The sequence below is a fragment of the Vulpes vulpes genome, chromosome 2, assembly GCF_048418805.1.
Source record: "Vulpes vulpes isolate BD-2025 chromosome 2, VulVul3, whole genome shotgun sequence".
Classification (NCBI taxonomy): Eukaryota; Metazoa; Chordata; class Mammalia; order Carnivora; family Canidae; genus Vulpes; species Vulpes vulpes.
In genome coordinates this window covers 43,195,061-43,218,190 of record NC_132781.1, presented here as the reverse complement: position 1 = coordinate 43,218,190, position 23,130 = coordinate 43,195,061, and the positions used below count along the sequence as shown (strand labels likewise).

The 23,130-nt window shown below is 39.7% G+C and overlaps 1 protein-coding gene across 1 annotated transcript in view; it reads left to right on the top strand.

Annotated features, from left to right (window-relative positions):
* The first annotated feature begins 397 nt into the window (after window positions 1-397).
* The window catches only part of NUFIP2 (nuclear FMR1 interacting protein 2), a 31,534-nt gene continuing 8,801 nt past the window's right edge, over window positions 398-23,130 (top strand). Inside the window, exons 1-3 of the mRNA XM_072747886.1 lie at window positions 398-780; window positions 6,203-7,924; window positions 21,092-21,124. Coding sequence (XP_072603987.1) covers window positions 492-780; window positions 6,203-7,924; window positions 21,092-21,124 — 2,044 coding nt within the window. The 5' untranslated portion in view covers window positions 398-491. The remainder of the gene's footprint in view (window positions 781-6,202; window positions 7,925-21,091; window positions 21,125-23,130) is intronic.

Here is a 23,130-nt window from a genome sequence, read left to right as displayed (position 1 = left end):
CCGGAAAAGGATTTAAAAAAAAAAAAAAAAAAAAAAAGCTAACATCCTAGGAGGTGCAAAACCAACAGATGGCTCCCAGAGCCAGTGGAATCGCCAGTGGAATCTGCTACACTCGACGTGAGTTTGCTTGCGGGCGAGGAGTGTAGAAAGTGCTGTTCGCAGACTGCGCGGTGAAGGAGAGAAAGCGACAGAAGAGAGAGCCATAGTGCTGACGTTGAAGGCCCGGCCCTGTGAGGTTGCACGGGGTAAGTGGCGTTGGCCAGGAGGCAGTAGCGAAGGGGAAGGAAAGAGGATTTGGGCTAGGGGCGGGGCCTGCGGCGCAGCGTGCGTCCTGATTGCTGGACCGCCGCTGCCAATCTCGCAGAATCGCTCGGTTAACCAGTGCGCTGGCTAGACGCGCTCAGATATACTGAGTGAGCCCTGAGAAGCAGTCTCAGATCCTGACGGTGCCGCAGCCCGCAGCCTCAGCCAGGGAGTCCCAGCCGCTTTCAATGGAGGAGAAGCCCGGCCAGCCACAGCCTCAGCACCATCACAGCCACCACCATCCGCACCATCACCCCCAGCAGCAGCAGCAACAGCAGCAGCAGCCGCCGCACCACCACCACCATTATTATTTCTACAACCACAGCCACAACCACCATCACCACCACCATCACCAGCAGCCTCACCAATACCTGCAGCATGGAGCCGAGGGCAGCCCCAAGGCCCAGCCTAAGGCGCTGAAACATGAGCAGAAACACACCCTCCAGCAGCACCAGGAAACGCCGAAGAAGAAAACAGGTCTGGGAGGGAGGACGAGTGGGGGAAGGGGAATGGGGGTGGGGGGTAGAGAAGATGGGGGTGGGGCTGGATGTGGAAAGCGCGGACGCGGTCGGAGAGAGAGAGAGAGAGAGAGAGAGTGTGTGTGTGTGTGTGTGTGTGTGTGTGTGTGTGTGTCGGTATCCTGCGGGTCCGGGGAAGCCCCCTTCCATTCTCCCAAAGCCCGGGCTGGGCCGCGGGGTTTGCAGCGCCCTCTCCTCCTCAGCATGGGAGAGGCCCAACCAGGCCAGTGTGACCTTCTCGGCCCCCGCCCGGGCTGGAGGGAGACCTGCAGGGTCGGCCTTGGGAATCTAGCCTCATTATTCCTTTCCCGTTTACCTTCCTGAGGCTCCAGAGGAACCTGAATTTGGTGGCCGAGTTAGGGTGAACATACCCGCCCCCCCCCAAAGCCCGCGGGGTGTATCTCTAGAAGGCCTAGCGAATCTCGACTCGGGTGGTGTCGCGAGACCCTCTTGCAGGCGGCGAGGCGAGGGGGTAGGTGGGCAGAGTTGAGGAAGTATCCTCCCTCACCCGCTACCCCAAGCCCACCTGTGGCCTTGGGGTTCCCCGTCTGGGGGGGGCGGCCAGGACCCCTCGACTCTCGAGTCATTTCTACCTCTGCGCGCCTTTTCTGGGCACCGGACCCCGCAGTCTACCCTCGCGGCTCCTCCCGAGCCCGGCGCCCGGGCCCGCTCCCCCCAGAGCCGGCGCGGCTGGAATGTTCTCTCCTCCTCGCGGGGCCGCTTCCTGTCCGCCATGTTGGAAGCCGATTCCTGTCACCGACTCCGGCCCGCTGAGGAGCGGAGGGGGAAGGGTGTCGAGGGGGCTCGGCGCGGCGGAGCTGGGGGGGGGCTCAGGATCCCCACCCGCGGTCGCCTACCCCCCCCCCCGCCCTGCGGGGGCGCCGTCGCCCCCGGCCGTGGCCGCCCCTCCCCCCGTCGCCGGCCGGGTTGTGTAACCCGGTGGCGGCCGCGCGGCCCCGGGCGGGTCCCTGGGGTGAGGGGCGGGGGCGGTTGGGGTGGGGGAGGGAAGCGGCCACGAGGGGAGCGGCCTGCAGCGGGCCCCGCGCGCCAGCGGCCGCGTTTCCCGCTCCCGGGTGCGGCGGGAGGCGCGGGCGGTCCGGGTGGGGAGCCGGCCTCGAAGTGGGGCCGGGAGGAGGAGGCCGCGGGCGACTGCTGCGGCGCTCCTTGGGGCAGGAGGGCTGGGGGCGGGGGGGATACATTTTGGGTAAAGGCGGTGCCTGAAGGCCGGGTGGGGTACCCAGCGGGAACCAGGCTCCCCGGTCACGAGTTTCTCTGCCACAGGAACCTCGTCTCCTGCCAGGTTCGCTCACGACTCCGCCTCTCAGGCTTTCACTTGGGCCCTCTCTTCAAGCAGCTCATTTTTACAAAAAAAGCTTGTTCTAGCTTCCTCCAGTCCCCCAGCATTTACCTTCTGGGCTTGGGTGTAGTGATTTCGAGGAGAGGGATTAGAAAAATGATTGGATGGGGTAGAGGGTGAGTTTTTTTGACCCCTATTTCTTGTCCTTAAGGGAGAAACGAGGTGGCTCATCCATGAGGTTGGCTCACTACCATCTTGCCTCAGACGAGGCTGTTTTCCATTTTTAAAGGAAAGGTGTTTTCCTATTTTCAAATTGATACGATCCCCAAACTCTTGATTTTCACAAATGTTAAATTGAGAGTAAAAGTAATTTTAGAAGACATTTGAGAAGAAATGAACTTAAAACCTTGAAATCAGGCAGGTTTTTTGTTTTGTTTTTTGTTTTTTTACAAATTAAAGGTTCTTTGTAAATTAAGAAATGAAGGGAATGATAAGAAAATGTTAAACCCAGCAAATCAAATGTGATACAGGCAGTTACTGAGAGCTGGAGAAAAATTCCTATTCTATTGAAGATTTAATGTAACTTGAAGACAAATTGGAATGCCAGATTTTCCACTTCTGGGGTGGGTAGGGACATCACGTGTGCAGTAGAAGTGAAAATGTAAATGTATTGAGTATTTAATCATAACAGATTTGAAACAGTTTGAAACTATTAGAAAGTATACAACATTAAATGTTTTAACGTTAGGTCTTTTTCAACTTAGAGGAAAGAGAATCTTGCTTTCTTATGGTTGTGTGGAATATAAAGCAGTATTACCGTTCACATTGGAAAATTTTGAAACATTGGTCAGGTATTATACCCTTGCAGGAATCTCCTCTACAGATAGAAACAGCCCCTGAACCATTCAAGGTGGTATTCTTTAAATTAATAGATCTATCCTGGAAGAGGATAAAGAGGGGAACCTGGGTTTAGCAATTTTGTGAGAATGTAAACAATTTGGGATGAATAGTTTTCCACATGTGGCCTGGTCGCAGTACTGTTGCTTCAACATGTAAAATACTAATTTACTAAGAAAACTTAGGACTTTTTAAATATATCTCATATGTTGAAGTGGGCTTTTATGACCCATTACCCATAAACCTATAAAGAGGAACCTGTTTCTTTTTCCAGAAGAGGGCACTAGAGAGGGTCAGATGTGTTCAGTAATTTCGGTTTCTATTCCAAAAGCTAGATTTATCCGTACTGAAGTTTTGCAGAGTCCTTTTGAAGTAGGGTTAGATGCTTTAGCACAGCAAACCTAAATAATAAAAGTACAAGGAGCCCTTTGATTTCTTTCAGTAATTCTGTGGTATTTGCATTTTTCTTAAATACCTAAGTTTTAAAAAGAAAATGTCCCTGGTACACTTTGCATTCCAGCAAAGTTGCTATGGAAAAAATTTTAAATAGTTAGAATGAGCTGTTGTTAGCCTAATTGTTATTAAAACATGGGAATGTAAGTATAGTGGCTTTTGAGCTGTTATTAAATTGTTTGGTGATTTCTGATATTGGAGCCACTAAATAATAGTAATTTTAGGAAAAATTATTCTGGTTCACTTAAAAGTCTTAGCTTTGGTCCAAGTTAGTTTGGACATTGGGGTGGGGTTTGTTTGTTTGTTTGTTTGTTTTCCCTTTCTAAGATTGCTTTCTTATCTTTGAGAAAGTTATGGCTAGTGGGCCCAAGAGTCCAAACCTTTGTTTAGCATATTAGGTTGTTAAGTGGTATATGTAGTTTTTTTCTTCTTAGTCTAGAGATGTACACAGGTAAAACTTGCATCTGTTAAAAACATTGATAGCTTCATTTTAGGAACTAGTTGCTTTTCTCAAGAAAGAAAAACCTTTCAGAAAACATCCTAAGCAGCGATCTTTTAGTAGTTTCATAGCTAGAATTTTTCCACCAAAAGTTTGATTTGAATAGCTGTCAGAAAAAACCTCTTTCAGCAGCCAAAAAATTTAAAATACAACTACATAAATTAGGGGCTTTAGCAAAATAGTTTTTATGGTACAACTTTTGTGCCACTCAATCTTAGGAATGATTATAGTCTTGAGTTATTTTCTGAAAGTACAATAGAAGAAAATGCCTTGCCTTTATTTCTTCATTCTTAGTGTCCTTTTTCTCTGATATAGAATGAGTGTCTTAAAATAAGAGTAAATCCTGTTGTTCATCTTCCCAGATTATGCTCTAGATCACATAAAATCCTTTTAAAACCATGGTTCTCAAACTTTTTTTTTTTTTTTTTTAATTATTTATTCATGACAGACAGAGAAGAGAGGCTGAGACATAGGCAGAGGGAGAAGCAGGCTTCTTGCAGGGAGCCTGATGTGGGACTCCATCCTAGGACCTCAGGATCAAGCCCTGAGCTGAAGGCAGATGCTCAACCACTTAGCCACCCAGGCATCCCTGGTTCTGAAACTTAAAAAAAATCTTAGATCCTTTATGCTTTAGAATGCACAAAGAGCTTTTACTGTGGTTATATTTATTGATATTTGCTGTGTTGAGAATTACAACAAAATTTCAAAACAAGAATATACACCTCACATTCCTTTTAGTCTTCATAGGCGGAAGGCCTGCAAGGATGAAAGTGACAAAGGCAGATTACTTGGTATTCTTATTGGACATCCCTTCCCAGCCCCCTGAAAAGCTGCCTTAAATGAATGTGTGTGTATCCTGTTATGTATCTGTTTCTAATGATTTGACCTCAAAATGCTTTGGGGAACATTTCACAGAAAGACAGGTAACTAATACCATTATTTTACTGGTAAGGAAATAAGAAAAGCTGTTGTTAGCCTAATTGAATAACGTATAGTAATAAACTTCATGGTAGTTGAAGGTCTTAAACTTGAACACTGGGGGATCCCTGGGTGGCTCAGCAGTTTAGCGCCTGCCTTCAGCCCAGGGCGTGATCCTGGAGGCCCCAGGATCCTGTCCCCCATCAGGCTCCCTGCATGGAGCCTGCTTCTCCAACTCTGCCTGTGTCTCTCTGCCTTCTCTCTTTCTGTGTCTCTCATGAATAAATAAATAAAATCTTTAAAAAAAAAAAAAAAAGCTTGAACACCATAACACTTTTTAAAATTAGGCACCTTTCACTGTAGTTTTGTTAGTAGTTTTGCACCACAAGTGATGCAGTATTAATGTAGTGATAGGAAACCATGTTATAGGCAGCCTGGAGTTCAGATTTCCAGTTCTCTACTTTGTGACTTGGGCAAATTAATTTCTCTAGTCTGCTTACCCAGATGTAAAATGAAGAAAATATATCTTAAAAGAGTTAAAACATTGGTATATAGGTGTTTTGGTTTCATACATTGACAGAATGATCTAATGTCTGGGAAATGTCAATAAATTTAAGACTACTGTAGGAAAAAGCTCACAAGTATTTGATTTTTGTTTAGCGGAATGCAGTAGAAAGAAACTGCTTATGGTGACTACCAGCCATTCATGGTTTCATAGAAAGGGATTAAAAAAAATTTTTTTAAGGATTTTATTTATTTGAGAGTGCGTGGGGGTGTGGTAGAGGGTAGACTCCCCACTGAGCAAAGAGTCTGATGTCTGACCCTGAGATCAGAGCCTGAGTCAAAGGCAGACACTTAACCAACTGAACCACCCAGGCACCCCTAGAAAGGGATTCTTTAACTTCCCTGTAATACATAAAATTAACATACTGGCATAATTTGACTTTTACCCAGAGGGTAGCCCTGCTGTTAATTGTAAAGGAAATTTTATAACAGCTTTGTGAGAACAATGGGGAAGTTGATTTGTTAAATGAGAGGTATAATGGCATTAATTTTTTATTAATTTATTTATTATATATATTAATTTATTAATTAATGGCATTAGTTTTTTGTGACCTCAGACTTTGGTTTGAAACCAGCTTGTTAGTTTCTTGCTTGGTAGACTTCTAATCAGTAATATGGGGTTCACAAGTGTTTTCTTGTAGTTGTGAAATAACATAGTCAAGTTAATATGCTCATAGCATAGTCTCTTTGAATGTTAGGTATTACTGTAATTTATATATTGTAAAAAAGCCTTTTTTTCCCCCCTCTCTCTAGGCTATGGTGAACTGAATGGTAATCCTGGAGAAAGAGAAATATCTTTAAAGAGCCTGGGTTCTGATGAAGCTACCAACCCTATTTCCAGGGTGCTCAATGGCAACCAACAAATTGTAGACACTAATTTGAAGCAGACTGTAAAGGCCAGCACCTTTGGGAAAGCAGGAATTAAAACCAGGAATTTCATTCAGAAAAACAGTATGGACAAAAAGAATGGGAAGTCTTATGAAAATAAATCTGGAGAGAACCAGTCTGTAGACAAGACCGATACTGTAGCAATTCCAAATGGTGTTGTAACAAATAATTCTGGCTATATTACTAATGGTTATATGGGCAAAGGAGCAGATAATGATGGTAGTGGATCTGAGAGCGGATATACCACTCCTAAAAAAAGGAAAGCTAGGCGCAATAGTGCCAAGGGTTGTGAAAACCTTAATTTAGTGCAGGACAAAATAATGCAACAAGAGACCAGTGTCCCAAACTTAAAACAGGGACTTGAAACTTTCAAGCCTGACTACAGTGAACAAAAGGGAAATCGAGTAGATGGTTCAAAGCCCATTTGGAAGTATGAAACTGGGCCTGGAGGAACAAATCGAGGAAAACCTGCTGTGGGGGATATGCTACGGAAAAGCTCTGATATTAAACCTGGTGTGAACAGCAAAAAGTTTGATGATCGGCCCAAAGGAAAGCATGCTTCCGCTGTTACCTCCAAAGAGGACTCGTGGACCCTATTTAAACCACCTCCAGTTTTTCCAGTGGACAATAGCAGTGCTAAAATAGTTCCTAAAATAAGTTATGCAAGCAAAGTTAAGGAAAACCTCAACAAAACTGTACAGAATTCCTCTGTGTCACCATCTTCATCTTCATCTTCTTCGTCTACTGGGGAAACCCAGACCCAATCTTCAAGTCGGTTATCCCAGGTCCCTATGTCAGCGCTGAAATCTGTTACTTCGGCCACCTTTTCTAATGGGCCTGTTTTAGCAGGGACTGATGCAAGTGTATATTCTCCAGGGGGTCAGCCACTGCTAACTACTGCTGCTAATACTCTAACACCCGTCTCTTCTGGGACTGATTCAGTTCTCCAGGACATGAGTCTGACTTCAGCAGCTGTTGAACAAATTAAATCTAGCCTTTTTGTCTATCCTTCAAATATGCAAACTGTGCTATTGAGCACAGCACAAGTGGATCTACCCTCTCAGACAGATCAGCAAAATCTGGGGGATATCTTCCAGAATCAGTGGGGTTTATCATTTATAAATGAGCCCAGTGCTGGCCCTGAGACTGTTCTTGGGAAGTCATCAGATCATAAAGTGATGGAGGTGACATTTCAAGGGGAATATCCTGCCACTTTGGTTTCACAGGGTGCTGAAATAATCCCCTCAGGAACTGAGCATCCTGTGTTTCCCAAGGCTTATGAGCTGGAAAAACGGACTAGTCCTCAAGTTCTGAGTAGCATTCTAAAATCTGGGACTACTAGTGAGAGTGGAGCCTTATCCTTGGAACCCAGTCATATAGGTGACCTGCAAAAAGCAGACACCAGTAGTCAAGGTGCTTTAGTGTTTCTCTCAAAGGACTACGAGATAGAAAATCAAAATCCTCTGGTGTCTCCTACGAACACTTTGTTAGGCTCCGCCAAAGAACAGAGATACCAGAGAGGCCTAGAAAGAAATGATAGCTGGGGTTCTTTTGACCTGAGGGCTGCTATTGTATATCACACTAAAGGTAATTCATTTGTTTTTATATAAAGATTCTTACATAAATTTAATAAGCATTTATTAGCTGGTGTATTAAGGGTAAATTTTGGAAGTTTTTATGAGATTCTTTAAGAATTTGGGAACTAAGGTGAGAACAGTGGATAAGCAGTAGATAAATTAATTCAGGGTCTTTGGAAATAGTACTATTTAGAAGGAATGTTCACTTTCAACTTCAAAATGTTTATATATATATATATTCACACAAACACAAAAGTATACTTGACTTCTTACACCTGGTTCAAAGAATGAAGAGGGATGGGGTGGTGCCCAAAGGGATGACATATTTTCTCATGAGTTCTTTTTAAAATTTTTCTTTGAACAGATTTTCCCTCTTTGCTTTTTATATCATGTACTTCTTTATTAGTGAGCTCACTTGATAGTTCTAATTTGTATAAAATGAGTAGGAGCAGTGTTTTTTGAGGAGGAGTCCAGAAAGATGGAGTGTCAAACTATTTCTTCTCTTCCAAGAAGGAATAATGCGTGCTAAGTGGTAACTGGAAAATAATTTTGACAATTGCAGTGGCAGGCTCAATTAGCAATGTAGGAACCAGGCTCTTGGGGTCTGTACTTTTCATAGCCCCAAAGCCTATGTTAAAAAAGGAATCATATCTTTCAAGTTCCATGCTCATAACTTTAGAATATGGTTTATTTGTGTCTTCTTTTTTTTTTTTTTAATGTTTATTTCAGAGAAAGTGAGTATGGAGAGGGGCAGAGGGAGAGGGACACAGGCAGACTCCCTGCTGAGCCGGGAATCTGACATGGGGCTCAGTCCCAGGACCCTGAGATTAACTCACTGAGCCATCCAGGCAGCCCTTTGTGTCTTTAAAGAAAAATTTACTGTATGGTATAAACTTATTTAAATCCCTACAGCAAATAATGAGTCTTAGTGAATGATGTTTATAACCTCGGTACTTTTGAGAATGGTGGTTTTTTTCATCTTCCCCTTCGGTCTTCCCCTAGTCCCCTAACAGAAATTTATACCCCATGCATGCATACGCACACCTCAGATATGCTGCATATTCCCATTTTTAACTGGCTCATTTAGGCAGTGACTTGGAGCTGCTGGGAAGGGGTAGCATATCAGATAGTGGGGATGAGGTAATTCCCATATTCTCCCTGGAAGGATCACTGCCTCAGAGATGAATAACAAAGCTATTTATGTGACTTTTAAGCAGATTGCCTCCTCTGCATACCTTTCCTTATCTGCAAACTGGAAGACATTAGTAAAATGAACAGATGTCCTTTTTCTATTTTTCTTCCTTTAGAAAATGGTAGTAAGTAGTAGTATTACCTTATGGGAGTTTAGGAGTAGAAATCCTGGCAGATAAAATTACCTGTCTGCACTTTTTTTCTCCAGCACTGCTGTTGGGAAGTAAATAAATTAACTAAGAAGTGGATGTTTTTAGGAAAGTTAGGACAAAAAAAATTACTTATTTTCTTAAGACTTGTAGTTAATTATAAGTTAAGTTCTGCTGGGGGAGTTGGTGTTTTTGGTGATATTATCTGTGCTATCTGCCCACCAGAGACCACTACTGGGAAAATCTTTACCTGAATATTTTGTATGGGTAATTAGGAACCTGAAGGAATATCTGGTTACGTTCTTCCACAACCTGCAGAAAAGTTTGGGACAAGTTGTTCCATGAAGTGGTTGTTGGCTGGTGTTTTTATATGTTTTTATTACGGAGAATTGTAAGCCTTTTTAAATGGGAGTAATAACTCCTATTTATTTATAGGTATTCTGTATGCATTTTTCCTATAGTGACACTAATTAGATCTGAAATTAGTGGTATTTAAATAAGCTAAATGCCCCTACGTGGATGCAGTTATATTTAGTTTTGCTGATATTACTGAAAGATTTGCTTTAGTAAAGTGCATCAATTTGAGTTTCGTAGTTGGGTATTATTGAGATTTAATTGGTATTGATTGTTTTTTCCCCCCCTAACAATGGTTAATGTTCAGTTCAGTTAGTTCCCAAAGTGGCAAGTTCTTTGAATTCCTGCCAAATGTGGATTGGTTCATTAGGTCACTAATTTCTCTTTTCTGTGAGTTTGTTTTGAATCACAACCTTTTCAAGATCTGAAGAACTTTCTCATAAGTGAAGGCTGGCCTTTTTTTTTTTTTTTTTTTTTTTTTTTTTGAGTTGTCTTAAACTCTAAAGGAGGTAATAATCAGTTGGGCTTATTAGACTATCTTTTAAAAGAGCACTTGTATTTTCTTGGTCCTTTAGTGAAGTCTTCTCTTTAAATGTTCAAAAGCAGTCACTTACTGAGTTAAAGTTAGGCTCAGAAATAGAAGTTTTTATGCATACCTCCTTACTTTAAAAGTAAGCTCCTCAACAACTTTATTTGGAAATAGTAGATAAGAGAGTGCTTAGTGTCAGTTGAGCAGGAATGGTGCATTTTTTAGATTAAACATTAATTACTTGAACCCTTAGAAATACTGCAGATCCTTTGGAAATCTGAATATTCAGTACATTTGACGATAGGAAATAAAGATACTATGAGGCATAAAAAAGGGATTGGTGGGAAATCTAGTTCTTGGGATTTTTCTTTCAGCTTTTGATATATATTATGCTATTAATTTTTCTTAAGAAACGGGAGGGTTAATCTTTTTATTATCTAGGGGAATATTGTACCATTACATAGCAGTATTAATATTTATGGTGAGATGTAAGTCCTATTTTCTATTTCTCTCAAATGGCACTTAAGGGGCATTTATTACCTTAATAGCTTTTTAAATTAACTATGAAAAAATTGATACTCAAAAGTGGAACCTATAATGAACCTCAGTGTACCCATTGTCCCGCCAGAACATTTAGAAAGTATTCATTCTTGTTTAACCTATCTACCTTCACACTTTATTTGGTAGGAATTTCAAAAGCAAATTCCAGGTATCCTAACATTTTGCTAGTTGATACTTTGGTTATGTTTGAGTGATAGCTTTTAATGCACCTACCCAGGACATACAACTGTCGCCTCCTTTAAAGCATTTACTTTTCAAAGGCTTGTAACACTACACTCAACTTTTTGAGGTGAATCTTTGGTTTTGAAATGGTCATTTGAAGTCATTTGATTCAAAAAGTCATTTGAAGACAAATCTGTTGAAATAAGGTAGGTTGATGTGAGTTGTGTGTTTGGTTCATTTAAACCAGGTTGATTTATCTTGCCTAACTAATACTGCACGGAATTTCATCAAGTATTCAATGCTGATATTTTGGAGTATTTATTAAAAAATAATTTAATATGGTAAATTTTACCCAGTATGTAGACATGCAAGGGAGGATGAATAAAATAAGATAGAATTCTTGATGGTTGACGTGGATCAACATGACAGTTACCTAGTAAAAAATATCCTTGAGGGAACACTAGGCTATAGTATGAAACTTTAAGAACTTGTTTCTGTGTTACTTCTATAGGTTATTAGCATAAATGACTTGAGGCACTAGATGTGGACTATACTCCGGATAAAAATGTAGTGGTTCTCATTGCCAGCTAGGATTGGGAACTCTTGAGTCTTAGAGAGCTTTCCTCAGTTTAATCCTACTTTTCTGTTTTCTGCCAGAGTTGTGCAGTAATATACGTGTGTGTGTAGTGTATGTTTTCCTTTCCCTTATAATATAGGCAAAGTACTTTGCTTAGTTATGTAAGATTTTGGCAGGGTGTGTCTTTTTCTTTGAAGAGCTTAATTAAGTAGAGGAGAAAACAATACACAAGTTTATAAGGCAAGATTTTTTTTAAAGGTCATATGGATCAAAATAGAGGATTTTAGTGGAAGAATTTTTTTTTAATTTTTTTTTTTAATTTTTATTTGTTTATGATAGTCACAGAGAGAGAGAGAGAGAGAGAGGCAGAGACACAGGCAGAGGGAGAAGCAGGCTCCATGCACCGGGAGCCCGACGTGGGATTCGATCCCGGGTCTCCAGGATCACGCCCTGGGCCAAAGGCAGGCGCCAAACCGCTGCGCCACCCAGGGATCCCTGGAAGAATTTTTAATGGAGTAAAGGTGGGAAGAGTTAATGCAGCCTGTGTTTTCCTGGAGGCAGCAGCATTTAAACTGGGTTTTGATGGATAGGGAAGATTTTTTGATTTAATGGAAATGCAAAGAAGAGGAAGATAATAAGTTGGAAAATCCTGAGTAAATGTAAATATTGGAAGGGATCTGCTTTGGATGTGGTGAAAGGACATAAGAGAAGGAAGGTAAGTTGCTGCCAGATCATCAGATTAGTCTGGAAGGCATTGAGCATCAGGGAGCTGGGCTGGGGGAATGGAGGTGACTTAAACTGACAGAAGACTGGAGTTTTAATGCTTCTATTTCTAATTTCTGTGTACCTAAAAAAAATCATGTCATTTTTAAGCACTTACCTTATAAAATAAGTGTATCAACCTTTGTTTTATTCTATCAGATTGTACTAAAGTGCTTTAAAAATTAAGTTGGTATTGCTGACTTGCATTCAGGTAGATTAATGTGGCATCAGTTTTGTGTTTTTTTTTTTTTCTTAAGATTTTATTTTATTTTTTTTAATTTTTTTAATTTATTTATGATAGTCACACAGGGAGAGAGAGAGAGAGGCAGAGACACAGGCAGAGGGAGAAGCAGGCTCCATGCACCAGGAGCCCGACATGGGACTCGATCCCGGGTCTCCAGGATCACACCCTGGGCCAAAGGCAGGCACTAAACCGCTGAGCCACCCAGGTGCCCCTGTGGCATCAGTTCATAGGGTGGATTGGAAGCCATTTTTCTGATGAATTTTTGGAATAGCCCAGGCAGAGAAATAACAGGATTTTTTCTTTTGTGTTTGCAGCCATAAGAATGTATTAGTTATCTGAAAAGAAGGAAACGTTATTTAAAAAAAAGAAAAAAAAGACTAGGTTTGGCAATGAGGAAGCTGATCTACCGGGTATGAGGAGATAGGAGACAAGTTATGGTTAATCTGTCAAAGGGAAGGGGGAGTATGTATAAGGTTACTTTGGTTCACAGAAGGATCTGAATACTAAATTTTTTCTTTCAACACAATGCTGAAAAAATATTTTCACCTTTACTGCATTTTATTATTATTATTACTGTGATGGTGGCATCACAGCTATCTTTCTCATAATTTTAGTAACAGGTGCCTGCTGATTTGACTGATTTCAGCCCTAGTTGAATTTCTTGTGAGATCCTTTTTTTCCCCCTCTGCTTACCAATTTTAGCATCCACGTTAGGATGCTTGATTTTTCATTATGTCTGTGAGTGCAATAGTAATGAATTTACTTTGGTGTTAGTCTGAAAGGTAACTTATAAGGAATTTATAGAAGGTAAAATTTAACCCCCAGATTTTATTAGCTTACATCCTGTAGGTGAGGGAAGTAACCACCCATGCTATAAAAGTAGAAATTGTTGATTACTATCTTAGTAGTAGCAGTTGCGTTCTAAGCAACTTGAATTTTATATTTTTGCCTTAAAAGTAAACTAGATTAGAAGTATAGCAGTAGCAATGAACCAAAATCCAAAAGCAAACCTTTAAGATCCAAGTTTCTAATATATGTATTTAGAGGTAGTTCAGACAGTTCTATTTAGTCTGGTTTGGTGTAGCTCCAAATTGGGAATATAAAGTTAAAATTGATGCAATGAAGAGTTAGGCATCTGAAAAGGTGATGATTTCTAACTATTTCAGTCAAGTTTACTTGAACATAAGCTGTTATCGGGGTGCCTGGCTGGCTCAGTTAGTAGAGTATGCAACTCTAAGTCAGTCTCAGGTTGTGAGTTCAGCACACCCTGAATGTGGGGCTCGAACTCAAAACCCTGAGGCCAAAAGTCGTACACTCCACTGACTGAGCCAGACAGATGCCCCTAAAAAAAATTTTTTTTAAAGAAAATACAAAGTTCACTCTCTATGGGTGTAGTTAAAATGGAAAAGAATAGCATGGAGAGAGGATTCTGACTGCCTTCTTTGCAAAAGATTAAGGAGGCACAGAGGACTGTTGGGAAAGGAAAATCAGAACAGCAAAACATGGTGATGAGGTACCCAGTAATGGCTTGGTAATGGATTAGGAGGCAAGATCAGTGGTGAATTGATCTGGGGGTTCTTAGTTGTGGGACTCCTCTTGTTTGGCCTTCTGTTTGATTTATTTCCTCTTTTGGGGAGAGACATGCTTAATGTTTGTTTTTTTAGATTTTTAAAAACTTATTTAGAGAGAGGGAGGGCGAGAGTGCATGTATGGGGACAAGGGGGGGAGACAGAATAGAATCTCAAGGATACTCTTTTTTTTTTTTTTTTTTAAGATTTTATTTATTTATTCATGAGAGACACAGGGAGAGAGAGAGGCAGAGACACAGGCAGAGGGAGAAGCAGGCCCCATGCAGGGAGCCTGATGTGGGACCCCAGGTCTCCAGGATCAGGCCCCGGGCTGAAGGTGGCGCTAAACCGCTGAGCCACCCAGGCTGCCCTCAAGGATACTCTTATCACACAGTCTGACTCAGAGCTCAATCCTTTGACCCCAAGATCATGACCTAAGAAATCAAGTTGGGCACCCAACCAACTGAACAACCCAGGTGCCCTGAAACGTGCTTTTTAAAATGCTAAAAAAAATTTTTTAAGTGTTATTTTTTTGAGAGAGAGACAATGCGGGCCGTGTGGTGGGGTGGAGAAGGGGAGAGAGAATCTTACTTAGGCAGGCTTCTCACCCAGCAGGAATCCTAAATCAGGGCTCCATCTCACAACCCTGAGATCATGGCCTGAGCTAAAATCAAGATTCAGATGCTTGGGGCACCTGGGTGGCTAAGTGGTTGAGCCTCTGCCTTCAGCTCAGGTCGTGATCCGGGGTCCTGAGATTGAGTCCTACATCCAGCTCCCCTCAGGGAGCCTGCTTCTCCCTCTGCCTCTGTCTCTGCCTCTTTCTGTGTCTCTCATAAATAAGTAAATAAAATATTTTTTTAAAAAGATTCAGATGCATAACCAACTGAGCCACCCAGGTGCCACTTAAATGTTATGTTAAACTGGGACAGTATTCAATTTTAAAGTAAAAAGAATGAGCTTCAAGTTGGTTTTAACCCTCTTAGCTTTAGTCTTTTTCTTTGAAGAATTAAATGCTGAATTTTTGGTTGGACCATATGCAATTGCTGTTTTTACAGGTCAAAAAGGGTTGAATATCAATTTGAAAAGGGCTTAGTACTACTTTGTTATATTATTACTTCCTGACTGATTTAGGAGTAGTATTTTGTTCAAATATTAACGTATTACACCAAGCTCTGTGCAAAGCAATTGTGATAAGCAGATGAAAAGAGGATTCGTGTCATTAAGGAATTCAGTCTAATAGGGAAACAGGGAAACATACATAAAAGGAAATATATGACTAGTGTGATGGCTCTGTAGAAAAATGTATGAAATGCATTTGGAACATAGAGAAACCCATAAGTGAGAGGTGGGGGCCAGTCAGGGAAGGCTAGTCAGGATTCAAAAGAGAAGTGGAAATTGGCTTATTTGTTGTACAAGGAAAGTCCTAACTATTTTGGGTGGAGGAAATGGAATAGTATTTGAACATGCTAGTCATTCAAAGTGATTCAAGGAAGGTAAGTGGTGCAAGTTAAAATAATCTTTAATTTAGTCATCTAATTTATTTTTGATAAACAGCTGTGTCAAATGCTAGACGTGTTATACAAGATAAACAGATCTAGTCTCCCTTTAGACAGTGAGAATCTACTGAAATGTTTTGGTCCCTTTCAGGCTTTTATTTATAGGGGAAGAGAATGATAGCTATGGTGTAGAAGGTAGAAAGTGAGGCCTAATTAAGGGCAAGAGAGGCCTGTTAAAAGATTACACTGCAGAAATGTTTGTAAGGTACCACTGCTTGAACCAGGCAGTGACATCTGGGTGGAGAAAAAGGGTGACTAGAAAGTTTAAAATGTCTTAACTGTAAGAATTGCAGTAATTGAATGCTCCCTCCCTCCCTCCCTATATTCTCTAATTTGCATTTTCTTGACTACTCCCTTTCTTGCCCTTTTTTTTCTTTTTTCTTTTTTTTTGTATATTCAATATCACTACTCTAATTCTTCGGATATAAAACTGAATTCACTTTTTTCCCAAACCCTAATTGTTAGGTTATGGATCCTATCTCTAACATACTCAGTTTTCCTTTCTATCTGTAATACAACTGTCCTAATTTCTTCACTTTTGCAGTAACATTTACTGGGCTCTTTCTCTGTATAGTAGTCCTACCTTTTCCGTGGTTTTGCTTTCCGTGGTTTCAGTTGCCTGAAATACATACATCCGCGGTTAGCTGCAGTCTGGAAGCAGATGATCCTTTTGAATTGTCAGAAGGTCAGTAGTAGCCTAACTCTATGTCACTGCCTATTGTCATTCATCTCCCATCATCTCATCGTGTGGGCATTTTTTCATCTCCTCACAAGAAGAATGGTAAGTACAGTATAATTAAGATATTTGAGAGATACCACACTCAAATTAACTTTTTTTTACACTGTTATAATGGTTCTATTTTATTGTTAATCTCTTACTGTGCCTAATTTATAAATTAAGCCTTATCATAGGCATGTATGTTTAGGGAGAAGTATATGTAGGGTTTGGTACTATTTGTAGTTGTAGGCATCCACTGTATGTGGGTGGGTGTTAGAACCTATCTACTGAAGATAAGGGGGGAGGAGACTACTATATTATCACTTCATCCATACTCTTCAGTTACCTCAATCATTACTAACATTGAGTATAATAATCTCAGATATTTTCAGTTACTCCCCTTTACCTATTTGATTTAAATAGTAAACTTTGCGCCTTTGTGCTGTCCTCCGAATAGCAGAGTAGCATTTATCTTTGTGTAGATCTTTCCTTCTTGGTGACTTTTAGCTCTGTTCCTGAATAGTATGCTTCTTCTAAATCTTTTTGTCTTAGTGACATCCAGCCTTAATAAATTAATTGTGACCACCAAAGCATAGGGCAGTAAACTTTTCATATGAATGCCCAGATAGTAAATATTTTAGGGTTTGTGAGCCATAGGGTTGGTCTCTCCTTGCAATTCTAGTTACTTGATTCTGCTTTATACACAAAAACAGCTAAGGGTAATAATAGAAAATGGGTATGGCTCTGTTCAAAGAAAACTTGATTTGTAAAAACAGGCAATGGGTAGATAACAGTTTATCAACCTCTGCTTATCATACCTCATACTTTAATAGCACCAAGCTTTGTTCATGCTGATGCTTCTATCTAGAAAAGCTGTTTCCTCTACTAAGCTTGCAGAAGCAGAGCCTTTCTGGTTTCACATCTGTATCTCTAGCCCCTGACTAGTACTTTTTTTTTTTTTTTAAGACTTTATTTGAGGACGGGGTTGCAGGGGTGTGTGCATGAACAGGGGGAGAGAGAAGCAGATTCCTCACTGAGCAGGAACCCTAACTCTGGGCTCCATCCCTGGACCTGGAGATCATGCTGGGGAGCCACCCCAGCACCCCTAAATAGTAGTTTTTAATCCACTTGGAATTTAGATCTTGTAGGTAATTGGACATCTACAGGGAGCATTGTGAAAGGGAGCTACATAGGAAGTCTGCTTTAGAAAATTGAATGTTAAATTTTATTTACTGATGAGGTGCCATAACTATTTGAAATTTTTTATATTTTAAAATTTGGGTGGTGGCAGTCTAAATTACAGAATTTTAACAATTGCCTACTCTGGTGTATGTATGTATTTCTTTCTTTCTTTCTTTCTTTCTTTCTTTCTTTCTTTCTTTCTTTCTTTCTTTTTTTTTTTTTTTTTTAACTCTGGTATATTTTAAAAGCAGAAACCTTCACTTATGTTAGCAAATTTGGTCCTGTGGCCATTTCTCAATAACTACTTGATTGAGTAATCGGGTGCTGGGATCCAACTCTAAAAAGAACTGGAAGTAAAAGACCTTGTGGTGGGGGGCAAGGGCAGTATTAAAAGTAGAAAGATTAATTACTATATTTTGAGTTTGTATAGTTGAATGTGCCTTATTTTGTTCTGCTTCTCTTGTGTAGTTAAAACAATTACACAAAGTAACTGGTTTTGTATTTAGAATCTTGATGGAGACTTCTGGAATTTAAAAGAGGGCTAATTTCTTCTATATTCTCTATCAGTAGCTTCTTTTTAGTCTTATGATTGTTTAGGCATAGCATGTAATCATCCAAACAATACTTATTTTCCCTTTCTGATCTTCAGTTGAGTTTCAAAGTAACTTGAAATTCTAATCAAGGGCATCAGGTTGTTGGGCAACCCGGGTGGCTCAGCGGTTTAGCTCTGCCTTCAGCCGAGGGTGTGATCCTGGAGACCCGGGATCGAGTCCCACGTCGGGCTCCCTGAATGGAGCCTGCTTCTCCCTCTGCCTGTGTCTGTGCTTCTTTCTCTGAGTCTCTCATGAATAAATAAATAAAATCTTTAAAAAAAAGACATCAGGTTTTTACTAGTAACAGAAGTATTTAATGTTAAACAACTGGAATGAGAGTTGCATTCATTTTTCTTTTCAGCACTTCAGATCATGCTGATTCATTTCTTGGCTAGAAGTTGGCTAATTTTTTAGCCAGGTCCTACATCCCTTTCCCCTCCTCAAAAAACATAATCAAATTTACTACTCCAGAGCCCTTATTTGAGTGTAATAAAACTTTGTTACCAGAAATCATTTAAAATCTTTGTGTTTAAAACCTAAAGCTGAATGTTCTGGATTAAGCTAAGGAAAGGACACTGAGTGGTTGCAAATAGTTACTTTTGTCTTTAAAATGTGTTTATTTGCTTTTAAAGTACTATAGTTTTTACAGTGACTCTTCAGTATAGTCCTCCTGTCTCTCCTGCCAAAAAGGGAGGGGAAAGAGGCAGGTTGACAACAGTTTGTGGGGGACAACAAAAGGCAATGTTATAGCATCAATGGGCCAAAATTAAAAGTTTTGTTTTTCTCAACATACAACTAAATATACATTTATCTTTACATTAAGTAGACTTAACAATAATGGGGCATCAAGTAATACAGACTTCAGGAATTTATTTGTTGCAAAATGTGAGTTCTGTACTTCGCTAAAAGAAAAAAATGTGTTGGATTAAAATTTTTGAAGTCAGTTCAACTAAGGAAAGCCTTACCTTTGGACTTCTTCACATAAGCCATTCTGAGGTACAGACATGTGTAGGATAACAGCTCTAATGACCATTTCAACTATTTCTAATTGTCTGAAACTAATAGAATTAGAAATTATATTAGAGTGATAGATACGAGTGTCATGGGTAGAATAGCCTTCCCGATATATATTCTTTTTCCCAGATTAGATTGATCACAATTCTCTCCCCTGCTTAGACCTAGGAGATGGGTTTTCCTGCCATTCTTTGGGTATCCAGTGATTTAAAGCCCATAGGTGGCATCCATCTAAGTTCTTAGACCAAGTGACAGTTAGTATATTATTTCTCAGTCTTTGTTTAATCAGGCAATTGTTGTGCTAACTTGAATGCAATTTTATCTGGATAATTACTTTGATTATTTTGAATAATTAACCTATTTATTGTTCCAAACGTCCAAATCTGATAAATTTTCAAAACTTAAAAGTTTTTTAGGAGTGAATTATTCTTTTTTAAGATTTTATTTATTTTTCATGAGAGACATAGTGAGAGGCAGAGAGAGAAGCAGGCTCCGTGTAGGGAGCCTGATGTGGGATTCGACCCCTGGATCATGCCCTGAGCCAAAGGCAGATGCTCAAACCACTGAGCCACCCAGACGTCACTTTTAGGAGTGAATTTGTTGGAAATAGAGGAGAGTAGGGAGAATGTGATCTACCTACCATTCTCTACCTCCCATAAAGTAATAATTTGAGATTTATATACTATTAGGCCTAGGGAGAGATTATGTTGTACTCTAACTGTAACCCACGTCCAGATATATCCTATCTTCATGAGCTCTAGTTTTATTTTTTAATTAGAATTAGCTGCTGGTAAACTGTATGAAATACAGTTACACAAAATCCAGTTAAACAGAATAAAGGTACTTTTTTGTCTTTTCAGAATGGCAGTTGGATGGCCATGGGAAGAGCACTTACTCTCAGTCCTAGTTCTAGTTCATTCCTGTTACTGTGTAGTCTTTGTTTACATTGTAAACCTAGTGGAGTATTTCCTTTCAAGGTATTGTAGTTCCTATTTCCTGTTCTTTGGTTCTTGTGGTATGGTGGTCATCTACTGTCTTATTCATCAAACCTTCAGATAAGCCCTCTGTACAGCTTTCTGGAATGCTTCCAGATAGAATTTTTTTTGCCTTTTCTCTGTATGTCACTATAGTTTGGTCTTGCACATATTTTCTTTACTGTAAGATATCAAAGTAAGCACATTAGGATCACATTTGAATGGAGTTGGAGCAAATGAGAATCGTGTTTACTAATAAATGGGTATGGATTGGCATTTTGACCTTATGGGTTAAAAATAAAGAGTAGGTGTAGTTTGAAGAACAGAACCACTTGCCTATAGCAAAGAGTTAAGTAAAATTTTAATAAGGCATTTTAAGCATCATGCTTAATCAAATTTGAATGCTTCATTCAGAAAATTTAGGGTTATAACCCATGGGTTATGATGGGTTGCCAAAAAATACTATTAAAATGTTTTTAATAACAATGAGCTGTTACAAGAAATATTTAATCTATAGCAGGCTTCAGCATATCTTTGCTATTTTAATAGACAGAATTGCTCTCCTGGTAGTTTGATTTCAGATAATAATTGACTTTGTATAACCAATTTAAGGCAATCTGAAAGACATTTCTTAAGAATTCCAAGAGATTAATTAAGAGTCACCACTCAATCTTTATCTGAGATTTAGTAGAACTGTGCTATTTCAACCCTACCTTCAGGCCAGCAATAACCAGTCTAGATTTTTTAGGTTTTTCTTTTTTTCTTTTTTTTTTTTTTTTTTTTAAGGTTTTATTTATTTATTCACGAGAGACAGAGAGAGAGGTACAGAGACACAGGCCGAGGGAGAAGCAGGCGCCATGCACGGAGCCCGACATGGGACTCGATTCCGGGTCTCCAGGATCAGGCCCTGGGCTGAAGGCAGTGCTAAACCGCTGAGCCACCGGGCCTGCCCGATTTTCTTTAGGTTTAAAGTGAAAAGTGTAGCTTTAAATTTTGCTCTGTAAAACTTAGCATATAAAATAATTATTTTTTTTCCTTTGCAGAAATGGAATCTGTTTGGAATTTGCAGAAGCAAGGTAAGAATGGTTAGGTTACCTAAAATGTTAGTACTAATGACTAGTGTATGTTTGGGTGGGAATAATCTAGTGTTATTTCACTAAGTGACTAGGCTTTGTATTTTGAATTATTTAATAAATGCAGTTAAAAGACATGGCTGCTATACTAGGATTGCTAAGGATGGAATAACACTGTAAGTGAAAGGAGTATATGAAAATAGTCTTCACCTGCTAGGTGAAGAACATGAATTTTTTCCCCTCTGATGATGAAAGTAAGACAGAACATAAATACTTTTAATATAGGAAACCAGCATAAATGTTTCCACTTATAGTCAGTCTTTATCTGTATTTGTGGTAGACAAGTGGTAGCCTGAACTGAAATAGTTCAGAAAAATATTAGCTGGTTTTTTTTTTCTATTATTAGCTGTTTTAGGCTAGCCTCATTTGTGCTTCAAAGTAATAGATGGTTAAAAATCTAAAGAAGAGCAAAGTAGCTTCCTTCACGAACCACGTATAAGATGTGAATAGTAGGAAGGCAGAGGGACTGAATGATCCACATCTGAATTGTTAAGAATTTTCAAAAAATTTAAATTGCTTATCCTAATTATTGTGTGCTTTTCCAAATATATTAAAATGCAGTAGCTGTGGAATACCCGAAATAAAGTTAAATGTCAGTCTCAAGAACTAGTCACTAATAGAATTGGGCTTTTAGAATCTTGACTGAATTGCATCCATTTCCATCCACTTTGCTAGCTAATACAAGTGAGAGAGGTCACTGTGTAGCTAGCAAGTGGCAAAATTAAATGTAGGTTTCTTTGGGGGCGCCTGGCTGGCTCACTTGGAAGAACAGGAGACTCTTGATCTCAGGGTTGTGAATTAGAGCCCCACATAGGGTATAGAGATTACTTAAAAAATAAAATCTTAAAAAAAAAAAAAAAAAGGTTTCCCTGATTTCCCAGCATTGCTCCTCCTTCCATCTCCCTTGTACTTAGGGCAGGTCTTACTTGTCCAACACAGCTGTGGTTTGAAGGTAACTAGCAAGATCTTATTTTGAGTTTCTTTCTGTGTGCCTTATTCAAAGGAAAATGAAAAAAAGGTAGACTAGAAAATAATATCTGCAAAAGTAGACATCCCTATATTTACTGTAAAATGGTTATTAACTATTAAGAATGAGCATTATCTTCATAGCAGGTTGTTAGAGGGTGGCTGTTGTAGTCCTAGAAAGGATATTATCTCTGCACTAAATTAGATTGACTCAGGCAGAGGTGAGCTTGAGATCTTTATTACTATTTTTAGGCCTTTATACTTTTCCATTAAGTGACAAGTTTTATTAGTTTCCTATTTTTTATTAAAAGTGTGTGCTTTTTTTTTTAAGTTATTATGATAGGTGGAAATGGTACATAATAAAATTACTGCCTCTCTTGAAGAAGGAAGCATATAGCTAAATAATTGGAATTTAGAGTAACATTGGAATCTTTATACATGTTGCTGAGAAGACAGACTGGTGGTGCTATGGGAAATTTGGAGGAAGGAAGAAATATGTCATGATTAGGACTGAACTGATATTTCTGGCCAAACTTAACCTGAAGTGTTTGGTGCTAGATGTTACTTGAACAGTTCCTTACTAGACATTCCACACAGGTTAAATTAAATTTTGACTTCATTTTATTGAAAAGAACAAAAAAAAAATCCAAGTATTTGTTTTAGTATTGAATTATTGACAATTTAATAAGGCTTTTATAATTGGGAGAAACACAAACCCTTGTCACTTGTCCACTGAACTCAACCCCTTTCTAATCCATAGGAGTTGAAGCCCTCACTGGCTAGAGAACCCTTTTCTGGAAATCCTTTGGGATGTCAAACTATTGGGTTGTGGAAAAGTAGATCATATATGTATTAATACAGAGAAGTCTTTATTTTTTAATTTTTTAGGGGTAGCGGACAGAGGAAGAGAGAGAGAATCCTAAGCATGCTTCATACCCCATACAGAGCCCAACATGGAGCCCAATGCAGGGCTTGATTTCAAC